The 19,098-nt window shown below is 38.7% G+C and overlaps 2 protein-coding genes across 2 annotated transcripts in view; both read left to right on the plus strand.

The window, feature by feature from the left end:
- The first annotated feature begins 3,589 nt into the window (after positions 1-3,589).
- On the plus strand, positions 3,590-5,491 carry rpl29 (ribosomal protein L29). The gene is made up of 3 exons (XM_056438106.1): positions 3,590-3,694; positions 3,875-3,939; positions 5,291-5,491. The coding sequence occupies exons 1-3, from the start codon at positions 3,619-3,621 to the stop codon at positions 5,399-5,401; spliced, it is 252 nt and encodes an 83-aa protein (XP_056294081.1). The 5' UTR covers positions 3,590-3,618; the 3' UTR covers positions 5,402-5,491.
- Positions 5,492-9,127: 3,636 nt separating this feature from the next.
- iars1 (isoleucyl-tRNA synthetase 1) overlaps positions 9,128-19,098 on the plus strand; it is a 47,777-nt gene continuing 37,806 nt past the window's right edge. Inside the window, exons 1-10 of the mRNA XM_056438101.1 lie at positions 9,128-9,167; positions 9,834-9,957; positions 10,828-10,984; positions 11,069-11,188; positions 11,480-11,562; positions 11,776-11,893; positions 12,013-12,160; positions 15,074-15,161; positions 16,687-16,747; positions 16,983-17,078. Coding sequence (XP_056294076.1) covers positions 9,839-9,957; positions 10,828-10,984; positions 11,069-11,188; positions 11,480-11,562; positions 11,776-11,893; positions 12,013-12,160; positions 15,074-15,161; positions 16,687-16,747; positions 16,983-17,078 — 990 coding nt within the window. The 5' untranslated portion in view covers positions 9,128-9,167; positions 9,834-9,838. The remainder of the gene's footprint in view (positions 9,168-9,833; positions 9,958-10,827; positions 10,985-11,068; positions 11,189-11,479; positions 11,563-11,775; positions 11,894-12,012; positions 12,161-15,073; positions 15,162-16,686; positions 16,748-16,982; positions 17,079-19,098) is intronic.

Consider the following 19,098-nt stretch of genomic DNA (forward strand, 5'->3'; position numbering starts at 1 on the left):
CGAGAGGAAAAGGGGATTATGTGAATGCAAGTGAAGGAGAGAAGACGTCATAACAATAGGTCAAAAGAGATATTAGCGTTGGGAAAAGAAATAATACCAAAATGTTACGGCATGCATTTATAATTATATAGCTGTATCTAATAAAGTGATCCTGGACGTATTAAAATATAACGCAATCTGGAAAGTAACCATGTAGCTGTGGCTGTAAAATAAACTGCCATTTTTCCCAATTAAAGTACATTTAGTAGAGCAGAAGGATAAAATAGGATTTGGTGGAATTGTTAAATATGGGTATTTGTGAAACAAATAATAGATACAGAAACATATTCCCAGAGAGCCCAGCAGCATGTGATGTCTTCCATTACCTTAAAGAGAATCGATAAAGAACAGAGCAGTGCTGGTGGTCCCCTATGGACTTCATTATAGCTGGAGTTAAATAGGTGGGAGTTAAATAGGTGGGAGTTAATGCACGGCATCTCTAAAGATGCTGCTCATCCTGCAGAAGCATCATTCTACTGTTCATGATGTGACGTTGTTTATTAATGTTAGATGAGATCATCTTCCTGACATTAGATCTTTCTTTACAGGCCTTTGAAGCGTTCGACTGTGAGAGAAAAAGAGAATTACAACAAATATCAAATGAGGATACAAAAGTCATTGAACTTTTCTATAATATGAAATGTACACGGAAATATTAGGTAAGCAATATCGTAAAATGTTTGATAAACACAAACAATACTAGATGTGCAGTGATTCTTTTTCATCTGATAGAAAATATGTGACAATCAGAATTCCAAAGATACAATTGATACAATGTATTTTGAATTAGTTTTGGTGGTTGGTCTGGAAGAACTAGAAGTGTGTTCATGACAATCAAAGATGAATTATAAATATCCAGGAGCAATGTTTTGATGGGAAGATTTATATACTCTCACATCTGTCTATCACAGCTGGTAGATTTGGAGATGTATTAGCAGAAATTGAATATAATATTCATATATGGTTTTTTTTGGAGTATAATCCCCTAAAAGTAAAAACCGTTGTGTTTTCATCATGTTAGAATGTTTGATTTTGAGTTATGATAATTGAGAGTTTCAGTGAACAAAGTGAGATTATCTCACTTCATTAATAAAGATTTCACAGAGACGATAACACTGAGAGAATATTCACAGCGATGTGTTCATTTTGTGGTATAATCTCACACTCCCACACCTCCAAAAGTGCCATGTGTGAAGAATGTCGCCACAGGAATCGGAAACCTCTCTTTATCATGATATCAGATCAAGGAGAAAGTATGAAATAAAACATGTAGCCAAATCTGTAATTAGATTAGCAGAGCCGAGCGCTGCAGAGTGGAGCCGAGAGGTTTGTATGATCAAACAGGGATCTAAATATAGGAGGCCGCTGCATAATTTGTTCTGCTTGAGCAGGGATTCACCCAACCTCAGCTGAGAAGGAGAGGAGAGGAGAAAGGAAAGGAAAGAAAAAGGAAGAGGAAATGTCCTGAAAATCACTTCTGTTCTGTGAGTTATATGATCAAGTATGTGTGTGTGGGTGGGGCTGCTCTCCAATCTCTCCATCCCGCCCATGTTGCTTGAAATGTTGTGACTGGCACTTCATTACATCTTTCACAGGTGCACTAAAAATAAATTTCACATCATCTCCACCAGACTTAATTCAGGTTTTTAGCGACCCGAAATCTTCTTTGACTGTGGTTTTTCGTCATACCGCGGTTATATTTTTAGGAGGATGCTAATAAAACCCAGGTGTACAATTTGCACCTGCTATTTACACCCTGGAATGTTATACCCCAATGACATACACACGGAAATAAACTCACGATAAATCCTAATTATGAGCCACTAAGGACATTACAATCATGAATTGCAACTTAAAATGTTTTCGTTTTTAAAAATCTAAATAGTAATAAAATAGGTTAACACCTAGAGTTTACAGCTATTACAGTGGTTGTGTGAGGCTTTGCTTAGGCAAAGTGAGGCTTGGAGCAGCCTGCTAACAGGCTCACAATGATGAGTTTTTGTTATAGTTTTATGGCAAATTAATTTTTGAGACATTTCACTCAAAACAACTATGTAAACATAATTGTGGAGCGAAGCAAAAACTAAATACATCAACAAAGTATTCAGGATACTTTATCTGGGAACCATTAATACAAACAGACCAACATTGCCATCAATAGAGCCTTGATGCTAATGTGAATAAATACAATGAGAAAGTCTAAATCATGATAATAACTTAAAGAAATATCATTCAGACTCACCATTTAGATTCTTATTCTAATCACCCCTGACTTTTTTTTAATCCATTTTTTTCTTTTTTCAGAGAAGATATTTTTCCGCATAGTGACATTATCATTATCAAATTTTTAGAAGCTATTAACATATAGAGATTCAGGTAGTAAGCGCTCAATGATGGCCGACCTGGATTTAAGTGCAAACATTAGATCTTTTTTCTTCTATATGACGTTTTGCAATAGGTTGAAGAGAAACTCAAGCTCTGTCTAAGGCCAAAATATATTCTTCACAAATCAACAAGCTGTATGATTTCCTAACCACATGCAGTCAACTGAAGTCAAAAGAGCATAATGTTACACATCTGGTGAGATATTAAGACAAGTAATTTATGTAAGGGAACAACATATTAAAGCCTTTTAGGCATATGTGTATTCAATTGGGAATAATTAGCAGGGGCTGCTGCTGATACAGACACGCTCAAATAGATCATGGTTTTCTAGCAGATTTTTGTGTTACTAGTCCTGCCCTTAAAATCCTAAAGTCAAAGTGCAGAAGTATCAGCGACGAATTAAGAACCGTAAATTGCTTCATCTTATTCAAAGCATAACGTAGTTTTATTTAGTTGAAGACACATGAGTTAACGTTAGTTCACATGAAAGTGTGTGTGTGTGTGTGTGTGTGTGTGTGTGTGTGTGTGTGTGTGTGTGTGTGTGTGTTGTGTGCAGTCACACATTTCATTTCTTGTGGCTATCATAAATACACAGTGTCATATGAACAGAGGGGGACATCTTGTGGCCAGCTGTGGGCTCTCATCTGTCGTACCAGAAACCACCAACAGGCGGCAGTGTCATTAAAACAGAGCAGCCTGCTCTTCTTCTTCTTTTCGACCGGGTTAGATTTTCTTTCTCTTCCGGTTGTCGTCTGTTCGTGTGGCAGGTATACAGCTTTCCCATATATGTAAACTTTTAAAATCTTAATCAATCTGACCGGATTTTACGTTCATACACTAAAATAACAACCGATTCTGATCAATCAGTCTATTGTTCACATTTTCACCCCAATATGTTTGAAATATGTTCCTTATTAATGGTTGAATTTTACATTGTAAAAGTGCTAACGCTGCCTGAAGCAAAGCAGCTAACGACTGATTACATTTAGTGCTCCGTGTTCATTTTGTTCTAATATGTATTTGAACATCCATATTCGACTGCTATTGTTTAATTCTGAAGTTGTCTTCTCACAAATGCTACTCTGTTTACATTGTTCAAAGCTTTCTTGACTGCCGGCTAGCGATTTAAACGTTAGCTAGCAAGGAAGTGGATGATAACAGTATTGCTTTAAAATAAGATCAACATGTGATCTTATGTTTACGTTTCCTTTCTTCAGATTAACCAGTGTCGAAATGGCGAAGTCCAAAAATCACACAACCCACAACCAGTGTAAGTATGCTTGCAGTCATTGTCCTCATCAATAACTTGTACATGTGTAAGCTACTGATATTTCAATGTCACCTTTTATTTTCACATGCATGACTTGTAACAGTATATTAAGGAGTGTTGCAAGTTTTGAAACGCATTCATCTGTTGTCCTGTTAACTTTTTCTTCCCTCCTCTAAACAGCTCGTAAAGCCCACAGAAATGGCATCAAGAAGCCCAGATCTCAGCGCTACGAGTCGCTGAAGGGTGTAAGTACAGCTACAGTTCTGTGTGATGGATAGATGTTGTTCATGTGCATTGAAATACCAGTCGTGTACGACGATGTGATGCCACGCATTGTCGTATGGTGCTAGCATAGTCTCTGTTTACATGCAGCATGCCAGTAGTCAGACTTTTATTTTTAATCAATGGTTCACTGGTTTTTAAATATTTATTTTCACTCTGAGCACAAATGCACTCAAAAAAGACCAACAACTCAGGAATCAGATCAGAATTAGTTTTTAGTTTGATTTTAATGAACATGAATTATGCATCCCCGCTAGTAATATTTCGAGACATCATGTTGCTTTTCTTTTTTGTACAGTCCATTTCTTCCTCCATTACAGGAGTAGGTATACATTTGTTTAAAAAAAGAATCGGACTACTTGCACAAAGCCGTTAGTAACCCAGCTTAACCCTTGTGATGCCTTCGGGTCAATTTGACCCGATTCAATGTTTCACCCTCCTGTTACCTTTATATTTACTAACATATTTGACCCTTGAGGTCAATATGACCCCAGCTATTAAAATCTCCAGAAAATTATTAGAATTAATATTGTTTTCCAAGTTTAAGTGTGAGGTACTTTATGTTTGTTTGTTGACTCCCGAAAGAACACCGACATTAAACATTGAATCGGGTCAAAATGACCCGAAGGCAACACAACGGTTAAGATGTGGGTTAATGTTCTGATTAAGAGGAATATATTTAGTTCCATGTGTTCCAATTGTTTAATAAAAACTTCGATACTGCCTTATTTGGAGAATAATGCAAGTTGCTTTTTCTTTTTAGCCTAGTGGTTCCTTTTTTAGAGGCAATTGAGTATTTGTACATTATTTCAAGAAAATGCTGCTCACACTGCTGTTTAATCCAAAATTATCATCTTATCTGATATAAAAAGTTCAAGGCAAGCTTTCAGACTGAACTTTAAAAAAAGTCATGCTACTCGGGCAGCTGTGAAATTAACAAGACAATTAAAGTTGCTGAGAGCATTGTTGGAAGTAGTCTTCCTGTTGATTGTATTGTAACGTCGACTCGTGGTGTGGTTTAACAGTAAATGGTTGTAATAACTTTATGAAATGCAATTTTGCTCGGCTGACACTGCAGCATTTTTCACGAGTGTAAAACTAAGCATATCCTGTCAAAATTCTTCACTCCATCTTAACCACGTGCCTGGAAAACGGCACATTTCATTGTCTAAAGTTTCTTTTGAGACCAGTTTATATGTGTGTGTATGTATATTTATTTATTTATATCAAGTGTTTAATTGTGTTGGAATTTGGTTGATTGTGCAGCACTTCCACACTGCTCACTTCCCCTTTTGCTTTCTTTCTTTGCTGCAGGTGGACCCTAAGTTCCTGAAGAACATGCGCTTTGCTAAGAAGCACAACAAGAAGGGCTTGAAGGTGGTGCGGAAGGCGGCGGCGGCGGCAGCAGCAGTTCAAGCGAAATAGGCTGTACCCCGGTCACCTCGATGTCTGTCAGCGTTCCATAGACTGTTTCTACCATGACAATAAAGCCATCATGCTTTGTCAACAAACAAACATCAGTTTTTTTCTCCTTTTTATAGTGACTGCCTCAGTTTGATGTTACGGAATGAATCGTTTTATTGGGTGCCGTAATTCTTCCAAAGCATTGTTTGTAGTCTTAATTTATCATTCATCAATATCAAATATTTGGAATGGGGATTCATACCTGCATACGCGTCTCAAAGCCACACATAGCAAATACACATCTGTAAAATTATGTAACACTACAAAAGGCCACCTAGTGTATAATCAATGGGGGGACATGTAGTTTTCATTCATATCTTGCTGTATACTAATATAACTGCCATTTGTTAAGTGTTCAAAACGCTGTTTAGGTAGAAGCTGGTAAACGAAAAAAAGTTGTATTTATTAATATTGTATATTAATATACCAGTATCGGATTTGTGGTATTTTATCGATTTGTGGTATCGTGGTATGCTATTTATGGCAGGTATCGTATCAAAGATCGTGACAACCAGGTAGAGGCTGAACAGATTCAAGGAACAGGCTCTGAGACTACTGTTCATTGATTATAGTTCAGCTTTCAACACCATAGTCCCCTCCAGACTGGCCGGCAAGCTGATTGAGCTGGGACTGAACACCCCCCTGTGTGCTTGGATCCTGGACTTCCTGACCGCCAGGCCACAGGTGGTCAGGGTGGGCAGACACACCTCCAAATCCCTCACCCTGAACACAGGATCCCCCCAGGGTTGCGTCCTCAGCCCCCTGCTGTACTCCCTGTCCACACATGACTGTGTGGCCAGGTCCAGCTCCAGCACCATCATCAAGTTTGCGGATGACACAGTGGTGGTGGGCCTGATCTCCGACAACGACGAGAAGGCCTACCTGGAGGAAGTTGCTGATCTGTCACTCTGGTGCCAGGACAACAGCCTCATCATGAATGTCACCAAAACTAAGGAGCTGATTGTGGACTTTAGGAAGGTACAACAACAGAGGACGTACTCACCACTGGGGATTAACGGGACTACTGTGGAGAGGGTGAGCGGTATAAATACCTGGGAGTCCACATCACCGAGGATCTGACATGGTCAACAAACACAGACACTCTGGTGAGAAAGGCAAGGCAGCGCCTACCACCTCAGGCAGCTGAGGAAATTTAAAGTTTCCCAGAGGATCCTTCAGTCCTTCTACTCTGGAGCTGTAGAGAGCGTCCTGACAGGAAGCATCACAGCCTGGTTTGGCAACTGCTCCGCTCAGGACAGGAAGGCTCTGCAGAGAGTAGTGCGTTCGGCTGAGCGCACTATTGGAACTACACTACCCACCCTGCAGGACTTGTACACCAGGAGGTGCAGAACCAGAGCCGGCAGGATCATGAAGGATCCTCACCACCCCAACAACAGACTGTTTCAGCTGCTGCGGTCAGGCAGGCGCCTCCGTAGTCACGCTGCAAGAACAGAGAGACTGAGACGGAGTTTCTTTCCTCAGGCCATCAGGATTGTGAACTCCGACCTCACCAGGACCCCCACATAGACCCACACAACTGCCCCTCTTAGGCACACACACACACACACACACACACACACTTACTGTAAATATTGTGTTGTTTTTTATTTGTAAATAGTGTGTACTTGTTGCCCTTGCACATTCCTGCTGAGCATTGCCACTTTCATTTCACTGCACACCCTGTGTGTGTATGTGACAAATAAAACATCTTGAATCTTGAATGGCCGAGTAGAGCACACGAGTCCTTGAAGACTTGTTCAGGCCAAGAAAATGGAAGTTGTTTCATGAATCACTTTAGCCATATTATATATAGTGATATATATTGGTTATTATTATTAGAGCCTGAGCACTGACTTAGTCAGAGTGGCGGACTGAGTTTTCTTAAGATGTTAATTTGTATTATCGTACGTGTTTTCGGTGCAAGCTTTGATCTTAATCAGATCAGCTTAGAATTGTGGTCAGAACATTCAAAAGACCGTAGTTATATAAGCTTATGGTTTCATCAAACAACGTGGAGTGGTGTGGCGACAAAAAAAAAAAGGTCCGCTCCACTGGTTCATAAACGTTGAAATCCATTGGTCAGCATGTGTATGAACCCTGTCAAAAAAGGGGAGGGGAGGGTGCGTGGCTTATCTCTGTTGCTTTGCTCAGTGGAAACATATTTTCTGCCATCCGCCACGGAATAATTAACCACTATTTCAAAGTTATACTTCTTGAAAAAGAAAATTCCACACGTCTTAACATCTAACGCTCTGGTTTTCTGGGTTCTCATAACATCACCCGGAGAGCGCCACGAGAGTAGCAGCAGCCAGTTAGATTCACCAACGGAGGAATTTATTATATATAAATATATATATATGTATATATATATACACACACACGTGAATATATTTACACACATCTATATTACTGGAAGATTTTCTGGCTGTATAACCTTAAATTAGTTCCTCCTTTTTTTTATACCTTGTTCTTTTGTAATTTGGGGCTTTTGAACTATTCAGCTAAAATAAGTATCATGCATATTGCGCAACAGTTCACCCCATTCCTCCTGCTGATGGCTCAGTTTATTAATTCCTCTTCAAGCTGATCAGCCATTGGTCCTCCTTAAACTGCTCAGCCATTGGTCCTCTTTAACCTGCTCAGCCATTGGTCCTCTTTAAGCTGCCCAGCCATTGGTCCTCTTTAAGCTGATCAGCCATTGGTCCTCTTCAAGCTGCACAGCCATTGGTCCTCCTAAAGCTGCTCGGCCATTGGTCCTTTTCAAGCTGATCATCCATTGGTCCTCTTCCTGTTTTAAAGTCTTTATTCAAGAGGCACCATTTTTAAAGATGATCATGTCGGACAGCGATGAAAAATATTAAGGAACAATTAAAACACAAATATGCAAAATAGACTGCATATATATATATACAGCCTATTTTGTACTTATAAATATTAATTATTATTTAATTATTATCATTTAATAATTATAAATGAATTCTAATTATAAATATAATAAAAACACAAACATGCAAAATAGGCTGTATATATACACACAGCCTATTTACAATATTTGTGTTTATATTTTATTTATAATTTTGCTGATTTCTCTCTGCTTTTTCTCTGCTGAGAGGGTGAATGGCTGCAATCTGCCTTCACTCCATGACTTGTTCTCATGCAGGACCCTGAAGTGTGCAAGAAAGATTGTAGCCGACCCCTCTCAACCTGACCTGGACATAAACTATTTAAGTCCCTTTCCTCTGGCAGGAGGCTGGGTCCACCAGGACAAAGACCTCACGCCACAACAACGGTTTATTCCAAGCTGCAGTCCGGGACCTAATTGACTCTTATAATTAAACATGAGGAAAACATCAACTGTCCATCAACATTGACTGTGTTTGGCACCATTATGTTTATAATACTGGTTTAAAAATAGTTTTGCATTAATGTGTACATGGCTTTTATTTAGCTGCTGTTATAAACCATAGTATGTCCGTAGGGCTGATTTCAGTTACTTTCCACACTGACATGTAGCGCAATAATTAAATAAAATAACATTATTTTTTTTAGTGTTAATTATCTGAAAGGAAAATTAAATGTTCCTTTCTATTATGTTTACGACTGCACGTTTAAATGTTCGCGTTTTATTCTGAGTAAAAATAGAAAATCTGACTTTACGCTACAACGTCACTTCCGCTCACGCTGACTCCTGCTTGCATCATTTCTTGTCTCTCTGGGCAGCCAGCATGTGAGTATATACATTCAATTTCAATATCCAGGAGGAAATGTTCGATTACAGTCACACTTCGCTGAACATCTGTTCGTGATTGTTCACACGCGGCCTTTGACTAACTTTACTGTCGGTTAAGCTGCAAGCGAACTAACTAGTTAACTAACGCCCCCTTGCTAGCGTAGCCTGCTAGCTAACAACAAGCAGGCGTCATTCTTGTGAACGACGCGAACGACTGTGAGAAAGTGACGTATTGTATCTGATAAACTAGTTTGGGCAGAGTTTCTGTGACAACGTATTTCGACTTTGAAATAATGTATTAGATTGTATGAGTTTCGCACGTCACATTCAAAAGGAGTGAATATTCTGTTGACAAACTATCGAGCTCTTTCAGGTTTTGACAGTCAACTATGAGACACTAAGGGATTCGAGGAGCCTTTTATGTAGGTTTAGTGTTCTCACTTGTCCCGAACGATACGTGGTGGAATTGTGGGTCAATTCACGTGTGCTGACTCTAATAATTGATATTGTAATAGCTGATTATTATCATCAACACAGATGGAGGGTGGAAAACAAACTGATTCGTTGTGTGATCTTCTTGACACATGCTGTGGGGTTTATTTCCATGTCTTCCTGCTCCACAAGTCTATTGAGTAACATCTTTGTTGTTTGTTTTTTGGGTAGACGCCATGGTGGAACGAGTCCCCGAGTCCATCAACTTCCCTTCAGAGGAGGAGAATGTCCTGCAGTTCTGGCAAACAAAGGACTGCTTCCAGGAATGCCTTAAACAGTCCAAGAACAGGCCCAAGTAAATCAAACTGTTTCTTATTCATAATTATTGATTTACTAAGTAACATTATCTCACGAAAAACTGTTTAAGTGTAAGGTGAGTTTATTATATCGAAGAAATCTAATATGCAACAATAATCACTACGCTTTACATAAGAAAAGGTTTTTTAATATTTGTTGGTAACAAATACTTAATAAGTGGTTCACACCAGGAATCTGGTAATCTCATGTCTTGCTGTCTCTTTAATGTTAGCAGTGTTTTTAGAACGGTTCAAGGGATGGCCAACACAGCTGCAAAACTTGCATTTCCTGGCTAACCAGTGATTGTTTCACTTAATTATACTCTTTCAGAATTTGATCTTTATGAGTATTGGTACTTGTCCACCATATGACAAGATGTAGTAAGAAGCATTGCAGTCAGTTTAATATGCTAATAGAAATGTTGTTGTGTGTTCTGCACAAATATCAAATGTGAAGTAACAAGATATTGTCTTAATTATTATATAGTTAATACAACACAATAAATTGGAAACGGCTGTAAAAGGAATGAATTGATAGTGAAGAAAGCATTACATTTTAACATCTCGGCTCATATTGAAACAGCACGGTTTGTGCATTAAATACCTGCAAAATGATCTTTTTTAGCCTCCAAAAGATTGAATGTCATGATGACATTTGCTGAACAAATGCAAATTGCACGGAAATTGCTGTTTTGTGAACGATTAAACACTTTTATAAATGGATCAGTGTTAATGTTTGTCAGTTATCGTGAGGTGTTTCCAGACATCTTACTCATCCTGTCTTATCATCTCATATCCAACTTCTTCTGTCATCACAGAGAAAATACTGTCGACCTTTTTACAAATATGTTACTGACCATTTCAACCAGGTTCACCTTCTACGATGGCCCTCCTTTTGCCACGGGTCTCCCCCATTATGGGCACATCCTGGCCGGCACCATAAAGGACATTGTTACTCGCTTTGCTCACCAGAGTGGCTTCCACGTGGACCGGCGCTTTGGCTGGGACTGTCACGGCCTGCCCGTGGTAAGAATCTGTTTGAATTGTGGAGGCCTTTTTATTTTTATCCTTGTGGTATTCATTTGTCTAATTTTCTGTCTGCTTTTGTAGGAATATGAGATTGATAAAACTTTGGGGATCAAAGGGCCTGCAGATGTGGCCAAGATGGGCATCGCTGAGTACAACAAGCAGTGCAGAAACATTGTCATGAGATACTCCAGCGAGTGGAAGGTGAGCATCGATGAAAGCACAATATACGAGACAACTTTGTAGCCACACCAGATGGCTTTTTTGCATTCCATGTTCCAGTCAAAAAACATAACTGATTTGGAACAGTGTATTGAAGCTGCTCCTAAACATAGTTTAAGCATGAAACTACCAAAGTTAGATTTTTTTTGTGGAGGGTTTTGTTTGCGGATTGACTTAAAAATACAACTTTTTTTATAGTAAATTTCCTTGCAGTATTTTGGTGTGCGCTCATGTTCTCTTGATTTGCTATGTTAATGTGTATTTTATTCCTAGATTTTAGTGAATCGAATGGGAAGGTGGATTGACTTCGAGAACGACTACAAGACTCTCTACCCGTGGTTCATGGAGAGTGTCTGGTATGAATGTCACATTTACCATCTTATTTGTACAACTTATGGCTTAAATATTTGAATGCAAGTTATTAAATGTAGGCCATATTTGATAAACTAATAACACAGATTTATTTTGATTTAAAGTGTCTACTTAATATTCATCGAGTCTGTCCCCTGATGTGCAGTTTGTCACTCCTTCCCCTTTACATTTTTTTCATATGTCTTCGATTCATTCAGGTGGGTGTTCAAACAGCTGTACGACAAGGGTATGGTTTACCGAGGAGTCAAAGTCATGCCTTTCTCCACCGCCTGCAACACCCCCTTGTCCAACTTTGAGTCCAACCAGAACTACAAGGTGGGCACAAATCACAACCACCAGCACACCTCGAGTGGTCTAATGCAGCACGAGTAACACATTTGACGGTCTGGGTGTTTAATATATTGACTTAATCTCTGTTTCTCTTTTGTCTTCAGGACGTTCAGGACCCATCAGTGATCGTCAACTTCCCATTGGTTGGGAGTGAAGATGTGGCGTTAATCGCCTGGACGACGACACCTTGGACACTGCCAAGCAACCTGGCCCTCTGTGTTAACCCAGATTTCTTATACGTCAAGGTCAAAGGTGAGTGACGAAGCTGGACATGATTGTTCCAGTTCTATACTACATACTTATTATATTCAGAAAACCTGTTGTTAGAAAATTTAGACACATATCTTTAGGGGAAGATAGCAGCTTAGAATTCTGCTGCGCCGGTTAAAATATAAGCGTCAATATTCAATAATGATCAATTATCAATCAGTTATAGGTCCAGGGTCCGGATACAAAGGTGTCTGAGTCCAGATCCGGACCGCGGTTCCCCTGTTGGTGAACCCTGACCTAGAGGAACCCCACAGAAAAACCCATGCTGTTTAATATCTAAAGCTTTTGACGTGTCTCAGAGGGTTAATTACCTAGACAGTCTAAGTAGGCCTGCCACAGTTTCATAATGAACTGAAAATATTGAATTTACATCTTGCTGGGCTCATGTTCTCCAAGGCTAGAGGGAAGGCCCGTGGTGGACGTTTTTCAGAAATATGATGTTTTGACGTTGAAGATGTAAATATATGACAAAGGACTCATTTGCTAATGTTTCTACTGTTATATAAGTTGTTTTTGGGGATGACTTCTTAATGTCAAGTTGGCAAATTGATGTTTGTAACGGCACAATCTGTGATCCAAATCTGACTAGAAACCTGCTACCTTACTCAAATTGTTAGGTCTTTTAATTTCCAAAAGCAAGATGCCTTTTAATAAGTATTTGATTCAGGACCACCCACACTGCTGTCAGATACATGAAATATATAGCTACCAATTTATTAGGTACACTGAGATGAAATCTAGTCTACGTAAACAAGAATCCATAATGAATATGCTAACTATGACTATTTCACACAAATGTCTTAATAAAGTAAAATAATTACGGGATGACATTTTGGACAGATGTGGATGTAAACTGCAACTTGATTTGTGGAGACAAACAACAGCGGGGCCCTTATTCTAGTTTGTAAATATCCTCATGATCATATATTTAGTTTTTTGTCATTTTGCATTGTCAAAGTAGGAATAACACAGGTGTTACTATTACCATTAACAATTACTTTGATTTATTTCAATGTCACAGTAAGCCAGGACCTTGAAACTAAAACAGCTGAATAAACCAAATTGTACACATCATTTTATTATTTACACTTGTGATTTTTCAGCTGTGACATGTCAGTGTCTTTAAAAAAAAAAAAGACCTATCATTTTAACTTAAACCAATAGTTTTGTTCATGTGTTGTATGACTTCTACATTTGTTTGTAGGCCAGAGTCGGACCTGAGAAATGTGGGTGAACCTCAAATCAGGTCACTTAAAAAAAAAAAAAAAGTGTCGTCCTTGTTCAAATATATCAAGAAATTCTCCAGAGAAGTGCCTTGTGTTTTTCCTGTTACCCTCCTGCAGTAGTTTTGGTTCCCTGTGAAAGAAATGAGTGTTTAAAAAAAGAAGAATGGTGACCTAGATTTATACCAGTTGGTCATAGCCTCGTTGATCCTGCAGGGGGCACTGTTGCAGCACAGTCTGCCATCCTGACTGCACCGCCTGTGCTGCATGGGAGACCGCCTTAGAATACCAATGAATGTTTTTTTGTTTTTTTTATCGGCGCAGTCTCTCTTTTTATCTCTCTCGCTCCCCGTCTTTATCCAATTTTTCCCTCCCCTCATTTTCTTATCGCTGTCTTTGCCTCCACATGCACCTGTTTTGTCCTTTCGTTGTTCTTATTTTCTGTCTCTTTTGGAGTCTCTTTCCCTCGCTGCCTTTGTTGTTTGAATTGAGGGGCTGTCGGCAGCAGCAGGTCTGAGCTGTGCAGTCATTTGTCACACCACTGAGGGGAAGAAACATCTTTTATTAATGCTGCCCCCTTTTCTCTCTCTTGTTGTTCTCCAGCTCCCTTTTATTGTTGCTAAAAATCCCCATTTGGCCCGGAGCTTTCAGTTTCCTAGAATGTCAGGCAGGTATCTTACGTGAGGTTGCAACTTTTCAGTAAACCCAGTTGCTGGTTGATTGGTTGTAACCACATTTGTGGGTTCTTACCTGACCTTGACTTCATGCGTCGCTGTATTACTATCAAGCAGGACTTGACATTGACATATTGGATGCTTTGTTTGATAAGTTGCTGGTTATTGTACATGGAATTCGCTTCAATAAACATAAATCACTCAACGGGGGCTATGGAGATGGCAGATTTGAAAAAGTGCCGCCCTCATCATTTCAATTCCCGCCTAATGTTATCCACTATTAGGTGTCTACAGAAAATGAAATATACGAACGTCCGCTGAGATTTTTGAGTTAATGTTGTCACCTTCTCGGAAACATTTTTGTTTTGTTTGTCAATAGTCATGTGATGAAGTCCCACTTCCTTTTACCCACTTGGACCGCCAAGTCAACCATGTTGCAGTTGGATTGGGCTTTTGGTTGTTGTTGCCTTTCTGGTTATTGCCAGAGACATAACATCACAGGTCTGGTAAACCTCTCTGGGTTCCACTGTAGCTTTCCTTTACGCTATTCAGTACATATTTTCATCTTTCTGTTTCTCTCTTTGGCCTCATTTTCTTATCTTTATCTTTTTAATTCTTTATGGAATAATGACTATACAAATGACAAGGCCGTTAAAACATTCAAGAAGTGGAACATGAATTAAGAAGTCAAATACATATATTGAAAATTACAATAAATATCAAAACATGAAACCAAATCATATGAGATAATATCAAACATAAAACATTAAGTGATCTCCTTAATGTCATGTCAGCGCTCTTTAACTCTTGATGTGTTGTTCTTACTGTTTGTGCCCTGAAATGAGATGTGTTCTGGTTTAAACTGTGCCTCCATGTAACAGCAATACAGGTTTTAATATTAGCAGCCTTGGGATGAGTTTATTCAACTCATGCGCCTGGCAGCAAAGTGTGAAAACTCAACAAATGCATTAACATGTGTCTTTCTGTTCATCTCTCAGATAACGCCACAGAGAAGACCTACATCATGATGGAGGCCAGACTGGGAGCTCTGTTTAGGTCGGAGAGCGAGTACACTCTCCTCGACAAGTAAGTGCACAAGACTATCGCCACCTAAGAAAAACACTTCAAGAGTGCAAACGACTAATACTAATAAATACTGACTACAATTCTGGATTGTTCCAATCAAATTTCCAGGTTTTGATTCAAATCATTTTTGAAACGAAACCCAGACCACATATTCTGTTTCACTTAGAAATGCGTCACCGTAAAGAAGCTTAAGACTCTCCAACTTCTGTTCCTTTTATATGTAGTTAATTCAGCTGGCAGGTTTCAATTACAATGCCCCTTTGCTGACCACTGAAGAAATTATTTCCCCAAAATGACAGGAAAGTATTGAACAGCACAGTTTCAGTCCTATTCCATTACTGTCAACCCCAATTGTAATGTCTACTGTAGTTTCAACTCCAGACTACTGTTCAATTTTATCTGTACATTCATTTTTGACCGCTGCACTTGCAGGAGGTTTGACTCTTGTCATTTTAGAACACATCAAAGCACTGGTTGTCTCTCTATTATAGCTGACAATCGCTGCTAAGTGGCATTGAAGCCAATATGGCTGACCCCTGTAATAGTGTTAAGTGTTGATGTACCGAGCTCAGAGTTTATGTTTTTCCATTAGGCGTTTGCATCAGTTGTTACTCCCCCACTATCTTCTTAACCTTTAATACTCTTCTCTTCATGTGGGACACTGAAACTAAGCCAAGAGAATTCAAACCTAGCTATGGTCTTTCATTAAGCGTCAAACTTGTGTTTCACAGTCACTGTGAAAGGTTTACTCTTGCTTTATAACGGAATTAAAGGTGCAGTGTGTAGGATTTGGCGTCCTCTAGCGGTGAGCTTGTAGATCTCAAGCAACTGAAACTTCCAACGAAAACAATGCAAATAACCTTATTAGAGCCAGTGTTGTGTCCTTTATGTAAAAACATTGCGGCCCGCTCCATATGTCTATATAAACTGCTACGGTCACAAAATCACAACAAATCTGGGGATCAAGGGATTGTACACAAAAGAAAATATACATATTATTATGATATTGCACAACACACTTTTCCTTTTATGAGACACGGATGAAATGACAAAAGAATTAGCAATGTGCGTTTCACCAACTGTGTGTTTTTTATGTGCAGCACAAAGCACACAAAGCTCTGAGGAATTCTGGAGCAAAGGGTGAATTGTAGAATAGAGCAGGAAAGAAAACTCTGCAAAGGGGAATATAGAAAACACCCGAGCGAATACAGAATACACTGAAATCTAATGAAGCACATTTCCAGGCACGATTTATACCCACTCATCCCATTTGTTGGACAAATGAACTGGCAATGAAGAAGGCATGTTGATGCCTCAGCTGGCGGGAGCCTCTTCTTCAAAGTCTCCATATGCAGAAGCAGAGATTTATCTGTATGATAATTGAACTGCCAACACAAACTTAAACCTAAAATTAAGATTTTAGTTTCTGTCCTTAAAAAAAATCTAGCAATGGGAATGCTGAAGTAAGAATCATAACATATATCCTAAAAACTTCCTTTTAAATGTGTTTATTTTTATTTTTTAGATTTCCCGGCAAGACTCTGAAGGGGAAAAAATACAAGCCTCTCTTCCAGTACTTTGCCAAGGTCAGTGGTCTTGTTCTTGTTCCACAGGTTTATGTATTATTTTCCACAAACTGAAGACTTATGTCTGACTTTAATTATCTGTCTGACCACAAATTGGCAATTCCGTTTATGTTCTCTACATCTGTCTCTTAATTGCTCTCTTTCTATCAACATTTCTATCTGTGGCTCTATTTCTTTTGCTTCCTCACCACTCGCCCTCTTTCATCTGATTCTCCTCATCCTTGTTTCACTTTAGTGTGAGGAGACGGGCGCGTTCCAGGTGGTGTTGGATAACTACGTCAAGGAGGAAGAGGGCACAGGAGTGGTCCACCAGGCACCTTACTTTGGAGCTGTGAGTTTGGTCTTTTACTCATTTCCTTCATAGTGCATTAAGAGATAAGTCTTTTGATTTATAAAAGGATAGAAAACACTAACTGGCCACCACTATTCTCCAAAAGATATTGAAATTAACATTATTTCAGCACATTTCAAGTACAGACTAGTAATTGTTCAGCATTTTGACACAATAAATGACTCTTTATTAGTTTATTTAACTAATTGTTTCAGCACCACTTCTGGAGTTTACTAAAAGTACACAAGTGTATAATAGCATGATAGGAAAATTGCAAATAGAAGTGGGGAATTAGCAACTACTAACTAAGTGTTTTAAAATATATCTTGATAGATATATTTAGATCAGTCGGATAATGTCTTAGGCATTTTAGTCAACGCTCATTGAAGACTCAAAACCAACCACGGCTTTTATTGGGAGTGTTGGATCGACACACACTTTTGTGTACAGTGTATTTATTTCCCGTTTACAAAAAAAAGGCTTTACCTTGTGGTTATTTCATATAACTATTTATTTATTGAATAACCCCAAAAAGCACAGTATAGATACCACATTTAGGAGTGTATTGTGTGCAGCTTTTGTTAATCATCTGTCACTGGACGGGCCTCCACCTGCCTCTTGTCAGGCTCACCTCCTCCTTTATAAATGTAATGTACTTCATCTCCTTAAATAAGAGACTTAGAGTACAGTCTTGAAATGTACTTCTGAAACATTGTTTCTAGTAAGATTGTTAATCCAGTCCTGAAGATGCTCACATGGGGCTAAACAAGGTCCTCTGTTGGGTCGGCTGGCGCTCATGGGGGAGAGTGGTCGTCCCGTAACCACAAGGTACTCTGTTCAACCCCCGCTCTCCCCATAGTTGCATGTCAAAATGTCCTTGAGCAAGACACTGAACCCCCAGTTTCTCCCCGGGCGCTTCACTGCCTTAATAACTAAGCATGGGTCAAATGCGGAGAAGAATTTCCCCACTGGGATCAATAAAAGTGCACCTTTATTTTCTGTTGTTTCGATAGCTGCACTGCTTTGAGTGCCTTTCTCCTGCTCATGTGCAGACGTTGGTTGATGCATCACTTTACAAGAGTACTAAATTTCGCCCCAAACAATAATTGTTCTTGACGTCAACAAATTAAACGATTGTTATATTATATTTATATAATTATTTTCCATCAAGAATATTCAACACCCGCTGTTTATTTTCCCAGTTTGGGAAATATTTTCATTAACAGTTTTTTCTTTGAATACCCTCAACTATGTTACATTTTAATATATATATATATTATATATATAATATATATACACTACCGTTCAAAAGTTTGGGGTCATCCAGACAATTTCGTGTCTTCCATGAAAACTCACTTTTATTTATCAAATGAATTGAAAATTGAATAGAAAATATAGTCAAGACATTGACAAGGTTAGAAATAATGATTAATATTTGAAGTATTAATTTTGTTCTTCAAACTTCAAGCTCAAAGGAAGGCCAGTTGTATAGCTTATATCACCAGCATAACTGTTTTCAGCTGTGCTAACATAATTGCAGAAGGGTTTTCTAATCAGATATTAGTCTTCTAAGGCGATTAGCAAACACAATGTACCATTAGAACACTGGAGTGATAGTTGATGGAAATGGGCCTCAATACACCTATGGAGATATTTCATTAGAAACCAGACGTTTCCACCTAGAATAGTCATTTACCACATTAACAATGTATAGTGTGTATTTTTGATTAATGTTATCTTTATTGAAAAAACAGTGCTTTTCTTTGAAAAATAAAGACATTTCTAAGTGACCCCAAACTTTTGAACTTTAGTGTATATATATATATATAATTCAATTCAATTCAATTCAGTTTATTTGTATAGCCCAATTTCACAAATTACTAATTTGTCTCGGAGTGCTTTACAATTTGTACACATAGACATCCCTGCCCCAAAACCTCACATCGGATCAGGAAAAACTCCCAAATAACCCTTCAGGGGGAAAAAAAAGGGAAGAAACCTTCAGGAGAGCAACAGAGGA

The sequence above is a fragment of the Pseudoliparis swirei genome, chromosome 18 (genome assembly GCF_029220125.1).
Source record: "Pseudoliparis swirei isolate HS2019 ecotype Mariana Trench chromosome 18, NWPU_hadal_v1, whole genome shotgun sequence".
Lineage (NCBI taxonomy): Eukaryota > Metazoa > Chordata > Actinopteri > Perciformes > Liparidae > Pseudoliparis > Pseudoliparis swirei.

Coding starts and splice junctions, on each gene's coding strand:
- rpl29 (XM_056438106.1), top strand. CDS start 3,619: ATGTTTACGTTTCCTTTCTTCAGATTAACCAGTGTCGAAATGGCGAAG. Junction 3,695..3,874: donor TCACACAACCCACAACCAGT/GTAAGTATGCTT, acceptor TCCTCTAAACAG/CTCGTAAAGCCCACAGAAAT. Junction 3,940..5,290: donor GCTACGAGTCGCTGAAGGGT/GTAAGTACAGCT, acceptor TCTTTGCTGCAG/GTGGACCCTAAGTTCCTGAA.